Source organism: Protopterus annectens, chromosome 14.part0 (assembly GCF_019279795.1).
Source record: "Protopterus annectens isolate FY-2018-M chromosome 14.part0, PAN1.0, whole genome shotgun sequence".
NCBI lineage: Eukaryota > Metazoa > Chordata > Ceratodontiformes > Protopteridae > Protopterus > Protopterus annectens.
In genome coordinates, this window is record NC_056748.1 from 424,742,242 (window position 1) to 424,757,103 (window position 14,862).

The 14,862-nt window shown below is 34.8% G+C and overlaps 1 protein-coding gene across 6 annotated transcripts in view; it reads left to right on the top strand.

The window, feature by feature from the left end:
• CTBP2 (C-terminal binding protein 2) overlaps window positions 1–14,862 on the top strand; it is a 2,784,951-nt gene that overhangs the window by 1,518,850 nt on the left and 1,251,239 nt on the right. For 5 of the 6 annotated variants that reach the window (XM_044056194.1, XM_044056191.1, XM_044056196.1 and 2 more), the window contains one exon: window positions 833–1,050. The exons of the other annotated variant lie outside the window; for it this stretch is intronic. In XM_044056194.1, the coding sequence (XP_043912129.1) occupies window positions 921–1,050 (130 nt within the window). In that variant the 5' untranslated portion in view covers window positions 833–920. The remainder of the gene's footprint in view (window positions 1–832; window positions 1,051–14,862) is intronic. 6 annotated transcript variants of the gene reach the window in all.

Below are 14,862 nucleotides of genomic sequence, written 5' to 3' on the forward strand. Positions count from 1 at the left end.
TCTTTCTGAGTTGTTTAAAGGCGTTTGATTATCTCCTTATTACCCGATTCAAGAATGTCTACGGCAGGTCTTTGCTTCTTGGACACTTTCCCAATCATTATTATTATATACATTTATAAGTACAGTAGCTTGAATCAGCATTATAGGAGCAGAGCTTTTTATCAGTCAGTCATCAGTCTAGCCTTAGGCATTTCTGTGTATCAGCCTGACTGCTGCTTCTTGTTACTGATTGAGGGGCTGTATGGCTTACAATTCTGCTCCAGTGGGATGTATCTTTTTGAGTTGTGATAGTACATATACACCACATGTACATTTTTGTCTGTGATAGAGTCCTAAAGCAAATCCCATTTTCCCACTGCCTGACCCCTTATGAATGCAATTGTGTTTACTGATCTTTGCTTCCAGTGTACATAGAAAGTAGAAATATAACACAAACAATTTAAGATGAACTAAATGCCATTCATGTTTTTTATTTTATTCTAAAAGTGACATCTCCTGCTTCAGTTTAGATTGGAGTTAGAGAATTAGAACATGCAGTAATGAGTATTTATACACTTAATTCAGGTACAGTAAATGCTAGTGTGGGCAAAGCAGGGATTAAATACTATAAAGCATGAGTGCTGAACTTTCTAGGTGTAGCCAAAGACTGAAGGCATTCCTGGTGTCAGAGTTTGCTTTCAGAAGTCCTTCCCAGAGGTCTACTGATATGGTGAGCACTCACATACCTGTACTTTACCACACACTGCACGTAATTCACTCTAGTTTCTCATTTCGACTGCAGAAATGAAGTCACAACATATGACAAGTGTGAGATTTGTGTTTGTTTTTCTAGGTCCTCACTGACACCTGTGAATGAACTCTGCTGAATTTTTAACCTAAGTGCTGCTAGATGCAGGAAGAAGGTCCTTAACATTTTTCTGATGGAACAGAAGGTAGAATCAGACAACATACCAGCCTCTTTGTCAGGGTTAATGTTTTCCGGACTAAAGCATTCACAGAAGAAGGACCATTACAAATCCTCATTTTACAGGAACAAGGAGCAACCCTCAGGTAAGAGTTACTCCTTTTCTCACCATTCAGTGAAGCTTTAATATGCTTCTTTAGACTCCAGATAATCAAAGCACAAAGGTGCTTTTACTAACTTTCTTGGAATCAGTCAAGGCCTCATGGGATTCTACATGAAAGGCTTTGCTCTATTCTTGCCTCAACTTTAGGCTTGTCTTCATACTTTGAGCCATAGTTTTCCAGTTTTCTAGTCTTTTACTGTCAACCCTTTCAGTGCCTTCACTGCATTCTGCAATAAAAGACCAGCCATTGGCTGACTTCTGCATTTATTGAAGATCCATCAATCCCATGTTTGCATGTGTTTTTTTTTTTTTGCAGTACTTTAAAGGCCTTAGCTACTGCCCACCATCCAGTTCATTCACTACCTGACTCAGACTTCAGACCTTGACCCAGTTGTCAACAATACCTTTGCAGTAGCTAGTAGCCAAGAGGCCACCAGTAACCCCTTTGTTGGTGATGTTAGTTAAATCCAAAAATAAGCGTTTATTCAACCAGCCAAGAAAACTGCAGAAAATAAATGCTAATGCAGATGGAATCCAACAGGAAGAACCACTCAGGTGAACATAGTGTAAACACTTCTTTATTACACACAACGATTTAGCACTTTCATCCACTGAACGTGGATGAAAGTGCTAAATCGTTGTGTGTAATAAAATCTCTATAGAAAACAAAGTGCAAAACCATGGTTACACAGAGGTAAAAAATGGCCTAATAAGGTAGATGCACAGGTTCAAAAAGCTAATGAAGGTTTGAAAATAAGTTTAATTTACAGTAATGATATAGATGGTATATGTAATATAATTAGGGACAACTAGAGAATTATTTTAACATATGAGAATATAACTAGAGTTGTTGGGACACAACCTAGATTTATTTTTAAAAGAAATAAAAATTTGAAAGATATTTAGTGTCAAGAACTTATGCATTTTAAAAATTCAGGCATTAAGAAGAAGGGAACTTATCCATGCCTACATTGCAAAGCCTGTAAGCACATTCTACAAGGGAACTGTTTTATACACCCCAGGACCAAAAAGAATTACTTTTTGAATATGTCTGCTGACTGTAACATGCAAAATGTTGTCTATATTGCGAACTGTCAACAGTGTACTGCATATTATTTAGGAAAAACAAATTGCAGACTTAAAGATAGAATTTTTAAGCATCTATCAGATACAAGGTTAAGAAAAGAACACAATGCACTGTAGAAGCATATAGAATTGCATAGTGATCATGTATTAAAAGTCAAAGAATGGGTGACTTGTATAATGAAACTGAATACAAAGAGATGGTTTTGTTCCCAGTCTATTAGCTTCTTCGTCAAAATCATAGACTGAGAAATCAAAAGTAAAGTCCAATAAGTTCATTTACTACTATTTAGGGGTTCAGTGATGTTAAATGGTAGTTCTATGTCAATAGGACATCTGTCCATTAGGTATGGTCATACTATCCTCTGACTCATTCATGCCCTCAAGTTGTTGGTTGTCCCCTTGTCTAACAGGCTGTGGAAGGTTGGTACTCGATTTAGATGCAGTCAATATATTGCCATCTTCCTTATTATGTCTATCACTAAAAGAAGCCGAAGAACTGGCTCCTTTGTAGTTGGAGCATTCACTCAGCGGCTTAGTAATTTCAACAGTCATTTTTTTTACATCTCAAAAATGATAGTACATTTAGCGATGTGTAACCAATGTCCCTGTTTCTACGTGGGAAAGACAGAGAGGAGTTTAAACAAACGTATTTATGAACACACTTATAAAATTAAGAAGAAGGATTCAACTAACACCTTATCAAGGCACATAGAAACTAAGGGGCATACGAAAGGATTTAAATTTGCAATAATAGATATTATTAAATTTGATCCCAGAGGAGGTGATTTTAAAATGCACCTATTATTTAAGGAGGCATGGTGGCAAATTTACCTAGATGCAATCACTGTACCTGGGTTAAATGATAGTATTTCATTAAAACCCATCTAAGTACAGTAATATCTCAAGACAGGTTTCTTAGTTGTCTTTATTGGATCACACACAGATGTTTTTACACTATTTTTACACAATTTTTATTTAGCCATTCCTATTCATTTAGGATAGGCATTTTTATCGTAGGAATGGCTTATTTTATATTACTTCTTGATAGACTAGTCATTGTGCAAGGAGGGCATAGTTTTTGTTCTTTATACTGATTAGTTTTATTTCTTTATATATACTTTATGGGGTATCTTGAATTGTTGACATTATTGCTGATATTTAGCATTTATGTTTTACTATAGGTTATCTGATATAGTTCAGTCATTATTATGGACAACATTCATCCGGTTGGTACATAAAGTATATATTAATTATGATTAGTGGGGTAGGATGCATGCAATATCGCTATTTTAGGTAGCAATAGCGACAAAGTGAATTCTTAGGCAGTGTTGCTGGTCTGTCACAGAATGTAGACATGCAGCTTGCTAACAGTAGCATGCTGTAATATTTTAGTTATTTTTTAAAGGATGCATCTGCCTATCTTAGGTTTAAATCATTAATAAGGTGTAATATATGTCAATAAATGGAAACATGCATTACGATGCAATTTTGAAATAGCACGTTGAGTTATATGCAGTCAATAGCATTTATTATTATTAGGTACAAATTGTTTACCTATGGTTAAAGCAAGTATAATGAATTATTTTTAATTTAATGTTCCAAAAGTTTCTTAGGGGTAATATTTGGTTAGTTAATTTACACAATGAGGTCACTGATTTTTAGCAGAACGAGCAGTTAGGGCTCGACTGTAAGTTAAAAATGAATGGAAACTCATGTGTACATTATTTCAACAGCGTAATGTTTTTACAGTATTTTTACAAAAATATACATTTTTTTTTAGAAATATTTTTGGTCTTTTAGTATATTTTATTAAGAGGTGGACAGATGTGTTTTTATGAGATATTAAAACTTAAATGTGTCGATATAATACACATATACCATCAGTAGTATCGGAGGTTCACAATGTCACTGTAATAATTTATTAAGTGGTTAAAGACTCGTGTTCCTTACAGAATGGCTGATATTAATATTATTATTTTAAACAATAGGATTTTGTTTAGGGAATTGAAGTCAATGTAAATGTTTACGTTGAATACAATAAAAGGGCATTGTCCCTTTAATATTTTGAAACAACCAAGGCATCTTAAATTGTTACACAGTGTTCTGAAGAAGCCTGATATACAGGTGAAAGCACTTAACTACTGTTTTCCATTTTTTGGATCTTATTGGAACTACTGTTTTCCATTTTTTGGATCTTATTGGATGTATTAACATTGTTATTCCTGTTTTGGGCAATAAACGGCTGTATTTTAACCAAGGAGAGAAGTGTGTTCTTCCATTTACTGTTTCAAGGTGAGCGAGCACTTATTGGGGAATCCGTGCACATTAGTTATCAGTACTTTTTTTGAATTATTCAATAGCGAAAGCAAAAAAAGTGAACGGCCGATTTAATGCAGGGAAAAAATTCCCTTGGCCGTTATGCAGATTTTGCCCCTTTCCCCACTATAGAGCAATCTCAGAGTTGGTATGTTTAGTTATGGGGGTATGGGGCACAGCCTCCCACATCGGGGAGTGTGGGGGCCAAAGCCCCCCCACTTCATTTTGGTTTAATTTTTTTTTTTTTTTGCGGCCGAGGGAATTCATTCCCTATGTTAAATCATCTGTTCACTGTTTTAATTTTTCGATATTACCAGTTTGACGTTTAGGTATTCGCTAACCTAAACATTTGATCGGGTAATATAGACATGGTGACCTGACCTGTTTATATATATATATATATATATATATATATATATATATATATATATATATATATATATATATAAAAAAAAAACACTTTTCCAGAAGCACTATTTTACAAGTCTTCAGATGTCACAAAATGATTATGGTTGACAATATTGCTAAGTCTCAGATTCTATATTTAAAAAGGATTTTTGTACAGCAGATGACTTTGACAGTTTGAAGACATTAATAATAGGTTTCAAAACACTGACTATGGTAATCAATTATTGAGACTGTGATGTAACTTACTGGTAGTACCCCCTCCCCGGGCTGTGCATGTTTGTGCGTGTACTGCTTCACTGACAGCCAAAAGAAAGAACAAGGTTTGCAACTTTAACTGAGATTACAATATATAGTAATATCATGTAAGAAATGAGGAAAGATGTTAATAAGCTAAACATATGCAGCATATAGCGAACTGAAAGGGATGAGCTGCTTGTCGCTTTTGCAAAGAGATTAAGAGGTAAATGGAATAGCCAAGATGAATACATAAAAGGCGACATGATGTATCCCAAGTGGCAATACTGTGCATTGCATTTTTACAGTTTACAGACAATTGTGTCAACATAAAAGTAAAGTTACAGTAGTTGACCTGATTTATATCTCTATGTTTCTGCAAATGCTCCTTAACACCAACACATAAGTTTATAAGAGAGATATTAAAAAAAATCTGTCCCTAATTCAGACTGCAGACACAAAGCATTTTATTCTAGCCTAGTCTGTAACATGACAGTGGTGAGGGGGGATTTGGGTAGGGCTTCTTACAATGCATCAGTGGAGGGTAGAACTGCAATTAATTTGTACTGAGACTGTAAAGTTTCAGACACAGTAAATACCTAAGAAAGGTCTGTGCTGTATCATGACAGGACTGTAAGACACAGCAACTAATTGTCAGCATGGTTTGTAACCACACATGGACCTAGCACATTAAAAGTTGCTTGGGTACTGAATATCCTTGCGCCTGTGTTACTTCAAGATAAGTATGTTGGGCAGAGCTTGCTTGTTAGATGAGTGTCTGCCTATACAAAAAGTACATACTGGCACAACATCTGAATACCTTTATAAAGGCTTTTCAGCCCCAGATCTTACAACATCTAATGAGCTGTTCCCCTTCTGGAAATTGTATAAGCTGTAAATGTGTTTGTAAGTGAAAACCTTTCTCTTCTTCAGGCTGTTCTAAGATTACCAGGTAGTTTGACTTTGTCATTCAGTAGTGATGATAGAACACAGTAGAATACATTTTTTGGTGAAGTATGCTCACTAAGCTGAGTATTAGTTTTCCTTTTCTTCTCAAAATTATGCTGATTTTCAAATTCAAAATAATGTAAAAATAACAATAATGACAATATACATCCAAAAGCATACAGAGAGTTACATGTATTGTAACCAGTATAATTTCATGAAAACACATAAAAACATAGAATGCATTCAAAATATAAAGTACGTAGAATGCTCATTTTTAAACATTGAGTGTTTTTTTTTCATATAGCTTGATAATTTTGCAAAAGAATAGCTCAAGGCTATATGTTGATTGAGAGCAGTTAGGAAGGAGGAATGCCATGAAACAAAATTGAGAGAGAGAGATATACCAATGAAGTTTTCCTTAATTGCAAAAGCATTCTTAACCAAAATAAATGTGTTTCTAAACTATTCTTTTATTTAGGCTTTCAAATTGGCCACAGGAATACTAAATGAACAATTTCAGAAATGCATACATCATTTTGTATTAATAATTAAAATAACAGTTTCCATGAAGTTTTTCACTTGGAAAAATTGTTGCTTAAATTTATAGTGAAAATGTTTATGTCCCCAAATATTTATTAATGGTTGAGAAAATGTTTTTGATTATTATTGACTTTAAATTAGTCCTTCATGTAATGATATACAATTTCAGCAAAAAAACAAGGCAAACAAAAATAAGGATTATTCTTATATAAAACTAAAGTTTAAGTTATGTTAAACTGCCTTAGTAATGCTAAATGGCTTTATCTGCATCATATAGATTTCTCGTTTCTCTGAACAAACAGGCAAAACCAAAATTTTAAGTATGTACTTCCTCTGTACCATCATGATAAATTGTTTATGTGGTAGAAAATAGTTTATACAGTGTTATGTATTTCCATGAATAAATTCAAACAATTATATATCCATATGGTTTAATTCTCAAACAAGTTAGTTTTGCTCCATATTTTAAATGCAAACTGTATTTCCAGTTTTGATTTTTAAGATTAAAACATAAGTCTTAGAAATCAATATTCAGTTTATTGCTTATTTTAAAATTTGGCATTGTACAAATTTCATTTTATCTAAAAAAACTGGCAGATTTTGATTAAATATTGACCTAGATAATATTAATATAACAGTATAGCCTTTGGTGATTTATAATATCATAAATCCTTATTGTAAAATGCAAAATATTTTACAACACAGTCATATATATTCAGACATTTCTAAAGAAGAAGAACATCTTTGTTGCAAATTCTTTGATTTTCAAACAAAATATGGTGGTTATTTATTAGAGATTAGAAATGAGATATGAATGTGGTGAGATTCAAAAATGTTATAATATTATTAAAAGCTGAGATTAATCTTATAAATGGCTTAAAATGTTGAGTCCAGCCTATGTTGTCTTATTCATATAAGCAACAATCCCAAAGAAAGCCTCTGCAAGTAAGGTGTCTGCAGGGTCCTAAAACACAATGTAGAAAAAATATATGACCAGCAGACCAAATTAAAATAATTAAAGTGTATCAAACAGACCAGTTTTGGCTTGTATATTACAAAGCCTTTATCAATGTGAAAAAAACAAAAAAATACACCCCATTTATAGTGTGTCATCAATCCAAAGGCCAATCACAGATGTTCATTTAACCCAGGTGCAAAAAGCCCTCCTTGTTTAATTATCCATTTTTTCTCCTTAACATTGAGCAATTCATGCCACCCAGAGTTATTTTGTTGCAAACCAATGATTTTATCTATAATTGTAAATTGGCAGCATGCTGTCTTGTGAGTTAAAGTGTGTTTATAAAGAGTGTTAGTGTTGGATAATGAGACCCTTTCATCCACAGGTTCACCAGCACAGAAACGTAGGAATTCATATAATTCTGTGCAGTTAAACCTAGAGGGTTTGCTTCACAAATTTGTACACAAGTAAAAAATGATAATGTGTTAAATATTTCTTCCTATCCCCTCTCCTCTGTAGAGAGGAATATTCTGAATAAAGGTTTAACATATATTCCATGTTTTTTTGTATCAGAAGAATCTTTTGCAAAAGATGTTGTTGATTTTTATCAAACTCTTAATTTGAGATTGTTTTTTCAGTCGGATGCAGAATCATGTGATGATGACCAGTTTAGATACCATAAGTCCTCTTTTGTTCCACCCATGAATCACAATGTGTTATTATTTCAAAATTCTACTTTAAAGGATCTGCATTTTCAATCTAGTTCTTTTCAGGCTAAGTCTAGTAATGTTACCAAACAGGAGATGTCAGCAATTTCCAAGTTGGCTGAAAATCATAACATTGTGATTCTAAAGACGGGCAAAGGAGGAGCTGTGGTTGTACAAAATTGGGATCAATATAATTTGGAAGCAAATAAGCAACTGAATGATCATAGGTACTATTTACAACTGGATTATAATCTCACTAAGCTTTTTCAAAAACAAATTGATGACTTCCTCACATTAGCTGTGGAAGAAGGAATCATTACTGACAGGGTAAAAAAACAACTTTCAGTTGTTGACCCCAGGGACCAATATATCTATTTCCTGCCTAAAATTCACAAAAATTTATATTGTCCCCCTGGCAGGCCGATTGTCTCTGGAAGGGGCTTTTTGACGGAGCCACTGTCGCAATATCTGACCAAACATTTAAAACCTTTGCTTGTGTGGGTTAGATCCAGATTTAAGGACACTACAGAATTTTTACAGGTCAGCTTGGAAATGCAATTTGAACCTGCTTGGTGGCTTTGTACATTAGATGTCAAAGGTCTTTACACTAATATTCCACATTGAGCTGGTCTCGAAGCCCTTGAATATTGGCTATATAGGTCAGATTTGTACCAACCAGGTTTTATTACTCTTCTTCTTGGTTTTGCTGAGCATGTATTAACTAAAAATGTGTTTTTCTATCGCGAGGCATGTTTTTTACAGATTAAAGGGACAGCAATGGGTGCCTCGTTTGCCCCCATATATGCGGATATTTTTATGGCGTATATTGAGGAACAAATTTTGTAAGATCAATCTCATAATCTGTATATTGATTAGATTGATCTTTGGAGAAGATATCTGGATGATTGTGTGATGGTATGGAGGTCAGATGAGGAATATCTTGGGGAATTTGTTGAATATCTTAATGAAAATAAGTGGGGGATCAAATTTATGGTCAATTGCAACCAGGATAGGATCACCTTTCTGGATGTAATGGTTACCAGGACCCTGGACAATACCCTCACCACTGAAGTATATAGAAAATTCCCTGAGTATAACTCTCTGCTCCATGCCTCCAGTTACCATCCTCCTCATATATGCAAAAACATCCCAAAATCAGAGTATATGAGGGTAAAACGTGTATGCTCAGCCAAAGATTCATATTTGCATTTCCGAGATGACCTAACTAACAGGTTTAAGGAAAGGGGTTATCCAACAGGACACATTACACAAGCATTGAATGTGGTTAATGAGATGAACAGGGATGAACTCTTACAATATAAACAGAAGGATTCTGACACCACAGCAAAACTTAGGTTTGTGACGACATATGGGCGGAACACAGGGGCAATTATTAATAGTGTTTGTCAAAACTGGAATATTCTTAAGGCAGAAAATAGATTATCAGAGTTCCTTGGGGACAGATGCTGTTTCTCATATAGAAATGGGAGAAATTTAGCATCATATTTCAATCATTATAAACAAAGTTGTTCTATACTTAGGGAGAAAAAACAAAGTACCATTGAAGGGGGGTTTGTTAAGGGGAGCCATCCATGTGGGTACTGTAGGCATTGTTGTAGAATGCTGAAAACCATGTGCTTTAGTAGTAAGAATACTAGCATAGTATTCAAGATTCCTTTTTTCACCAATTGTAGTTCGGAATGGATTGTTTATTTAGCAACGTGTCAGTGTTCAGCCTTTTATGTTGGACAAACATCCAGGGCTGTGAGACATAGAATATCTGAGCATATGAGTGAAATTAGGAACCAGTGTGACACTAACGCTCTTTATAAACACACTTTAACTCACAAGACAACATGCTTCTAATTTACAATTATAGATAAAATCATTGTTTTGCAACAAAATAAATCTGGGTGGCATGAATTGCTCAATGTTAAGGAGAAAAAATGGATAATTAAACTAGGAGGGTTTTTGCACTTGGGTTAAATGAACATCTGTGATTGCCCTTTGGATTGATGACACACTATAAATGGGGTGTATTGTTTTTTTTTTCACATGGATAAATTCTTTGTAATATACAAGCCGAAACTGGTCTGTTTAATACACTTTAATTATCTTACTCATATAAGGCAACAACTAATAATTATGGTCAAGTTTTTAAAAATACATTTCCTCAGATATTAGACGAAGATGAAAAACTTGATAGCTGGTCTAGCTTTTAAATATTAATAACACAACAGTGTTATTAGCATTAGTTCAATATTTCAGTACTAGATGATGAGTTGAATTGGGAGAGTTTGAAAGATGGCTACCAGTGACGTTCTCATTAACTGCAAAATCATCCATTGTTAAAACAAATACATACAAGTCCTTGTTTAAGAAAATGCACAGTTAATTGATAAAATGCATGATTCCATAAAGCCATCCTTATTGCCCTTGAGTTCAGTAACTTTCCTGAATACAATATAGTCAGGAATAACCAATAGGAGACAACCTTAAGCCAACTTTTCTGAAACAAGCATGCGTCCTAATATTTTGAGAGCCTAGAACTTAGCAATTCAAGTCCCAGATCTAGACATCATCATAGATATTAGATACCTATGGGTGTTAAGAGCAAAACTGAAGATAAAGTTGTTTTAGACCAAATGTAGAATGACTGTTGGGAAAAGTGCATTCCTGGAACAAGTCATATGTGGCCTTCACAATGCAGGATTAAATATACCCTGGGGAAATTTCAAATCATACCACCACCACCCCCCCCCCACACACACACACACACACACACACACACACACCAGAAATACATTTTTAGGACCATGCATAAATGCTTGTGTTCTTTTAGATTCAACTTCCTGGTTATTTTAAATGTACATTTATCTACCAGACTCCTTTAATTATATTTTTGTTTAATAAAGCAAACTTTGTTGGTGTTGTAAATTTAAGTAGCCCTGAACATTTTTTCAGAAAGAAGTGAATCAAAGATTTCTAATTAATAATAACAAAATTGCCCATTTCAGAATTTGTTGACAATAAAAGACCATTCAGACTTCCTTAATTATAATCCAGCAATGTCCATACCCATTGATTACAGCTATTTTATCAACTGCATGCACAGTAACTGTCTGATTGTGATAACAATGGCCACAGTAAAGTATTCTAAGCTTTACACAAAAGCCCAGTAAAGTTGCAAAGCCAAACTGATGACTATTTGAACATGACAGAAGGATCAGTCATTTTCATCCACATATAGCCCCCATACCCAGCAATTGTAGCCACATTGCTTACCATGTAGAACTTAATGTCTGGTTGTGGTAACGGTAATCATGATGATAATATCCACAGTAACATATTTCAAGTTTAACACATGCACACAGCAGTCATAGGAAAGTATTCCAACTTATATTTCAAAAGTGCACACTAGTCCTACAAAGTCAGATTAATCTCTGTTTAAAATGAGCAGATAATGAGGGAAATTTACATTCAACAGACAGAATCTCACACAATCTTAATCAACAGTTATAGCCACTTTGCAAACACAGTAAACCTATGTCTGATTTAGAAAAAATAATGGAAATATTATACATTTATTCCACATAAACACACAAAAGCCACAGTAAAATATTCCAACTTCACATAAATGCAAAGCCAGATTAATGACTGTTTAATATGAACAAATAACAAGACTGCAAGGTATTTGCATCCTCAGACATCTCCATCCAGCAGTTATAGCCACTTTGTTTTGGTGTACACCTCAGACATCTACTTAGTGTAATAAATAATGGCCATAGCAATTGCATTTCCACTTTGTTTCACACTAACAGTAGCCAGCATAAATATGTCATTGCATTAAGCCTGAAAATCCTAGGCTAACAAGCAAATAGCAGTCATCTTCATCTGTAGACATGCCCTATATCTAGTAAGTATAACTACTTGGTTGTCTATTTACATCTCTAATGTCAAACTATAATAAGCTAGATATATAGACAGATAAATAGGTACAGTAAATAAAATAACAGGCATACAGCCATGTATTTCAACTGTAGCTTACACAAACACAAATGCTCAGCACCCCTCACAGCAAAATACCTGTCTTGCAAAACAGTCTATTGCATATATCCAGTTGTCTGCCAGGATGAAAAAAAAGGAAAAATACAAAATGAAAAACAAATCTCAGTCTACTGCCTCTGTTATTGTTTTACACCATGACTACACTTTTGCTGTTTAATATCTGTGAACTTTCTATTCTTTTCATCCATCAAAATATATAGGTCATGGGGTAGCAAGGAGAAGAAAGCTCTTGAATTGATTGGTTAGATACAACAACCTCACCCCACAGGGCACAGCTGCAGCTGCTTTCATTGGTGTGCCCCTGGCCAAGTATGCACATGCATATATCCTGAAATCTGTCTATACCTATCACAAATTCAGACTCAGCCTCAAGGAATACCTATTCAAGGAAAGTCAATGCAAATGATTTTCCTACATCATGGTCATGTAATATGTTTTCTCTCTCCATTGCAGTTTACTCTTTTCCTTGTATTAGTATACACTACCAAAAATAGACATATCTTCTGCATTACTACCCATCCTTAGAATTTCCCTCCATACTTTTCTGTCTTCTCCCTTTTCTTTCTCTGCATCCCATTAATTTTCTGTACAGTTTGTTACTTTCTCTCTGTCTTCTTTCCCCTTACAACCATAAACTGCTTTCACACGTCAGTTTCCTCTACTACCTCATCTACAAAGTGCCAAACCTCAAGTAATCTACACAAGTGTGTATACATTCTGCTCATTATATATTACGTTTGCTCTTCTCAAAATGTATGCACATCTTAATTTCCATTTACAAAATACATTCTATATTTATCTGTTTAAATGTCTTTGCCACTAATAATTTTATGGGCAATATAATCAATTGTCATCATTTCTTAGTATATCTCTTCTGTATAACCCTGGGTTGAACCATAAATTAGTCCATCTAGATCTCTCTTCCATTCTGATTAACAAATGAAAATAATTGAACACATGCATGCATATATACATACATACATAGAACTAGCACAAAGAAGCTTAGAAAAATCTGTAAATACTTTGCTTAGTTAAAACATGTCAATAGGTCCAAACACCATGTGTGCTTGGTACAGTAACTGAGGAAAAATATACGTGCTGCTTCAACCCTCTAGTCCAAGAAAAGAGTCAGTATGAACCAAACTGTGTAGAAATTTGAACATCAGGAAATGGATGTTTTAGAATGTCAGTTGTACTTTTCTCTAAAAAGCAAGACAGGATTGATTTGTCATATCTAGATATCTAAATGGGTTCCCACACCCAAGCAGTATTAGGAACATTTTCCTCAAGGCCTCCTTAGGGAAAATGATAAGAGCCAATTTGCCATAGCTGATGTGATGTGTGTTAATTTGTATTAAGTTATCTTTCCAAATTGGAAAATAATGTCTAATAGCTTTTGGAGGCTAATTTTCAGAATAATAATTTAAGCCAACAGACATTTGACAACAACATTTGACAGACAACAAGAACATTTGCTAGGTCTTTTGAGTTGGTTGCTTCAACTCTGGCAGTAACCTATGATCAGAAAATATGATCTAGCTTAAATGTTGACTTTATCTGTTCTAAGCTCTTCTTCAGCATAAAGACTTTTTCTTTCTGGGAACAAATTATGATGTAGTTAATGTTCAGACATGAAGTTGTACTATGTGTGCTTTATTTTGATTATTTGATTGGCTAAAGTTTTATGGCAGCCATTTTCCACATCACATGCTAAACTTACCTTTCTTATGACCACCATTATTTGGAAAAGAGGCTAAAGCCATAATCATAGACATTAAGCAGACAACATGTACTTTCAGTCCACAGCAAGTATCACAGCTTGCAAATGCCTGGCCACTACCCCAAGCACAAAATGCCACATCCATTCATTCATCCTCAGACACGTTTTCCTATTTTGTACATGGGGTCGGGGTGTCACTTCAACAGTGGCAATCATGTCAAGCCAATCTTTACACCACTGGGTGACTAGCTGTGCCACAGTAGGTCATCAGTACCAGTCACTCGCACACATAATCTCACCTACAACCAATTTAGAGTGTCCAGTACACCTACTGCATGTCTTTGGAATGTGGGAGTAAACCGGATCACCTGGAGGAAACCTATGAGACCGCAGCGAGGACATGCAGACTCCGCACAGAAGACACCCCAGCTGAGAATTGAACTGGAGAACCTCTTGCTGTAAGGTGACAACACTAACAGGTCTATATCACAAAATCAAACTTCCAAAATGTCGAACACCATAAGGTCGAACTTGGAAGATTGAATTGGGATAACATCGAAACTTCAAAACTGCAAATTTTTTCCCAGGGAAAAAATTTGCTGTTCTGAAATACACACACATAACACAATCACACCAAACACCTTCAAAACCTACACTAAACCTAACATACACCACTATTTATGCACTATCCTTAACCCAGCCCTAACCCTAAAGTCCATCACTACCGCACACTTACCTGACCCGCGCCCTAACCCTAAAGTCCGTCACTATCACACACTTACCTGATCCGCGCCCACACTAACTGCTGCA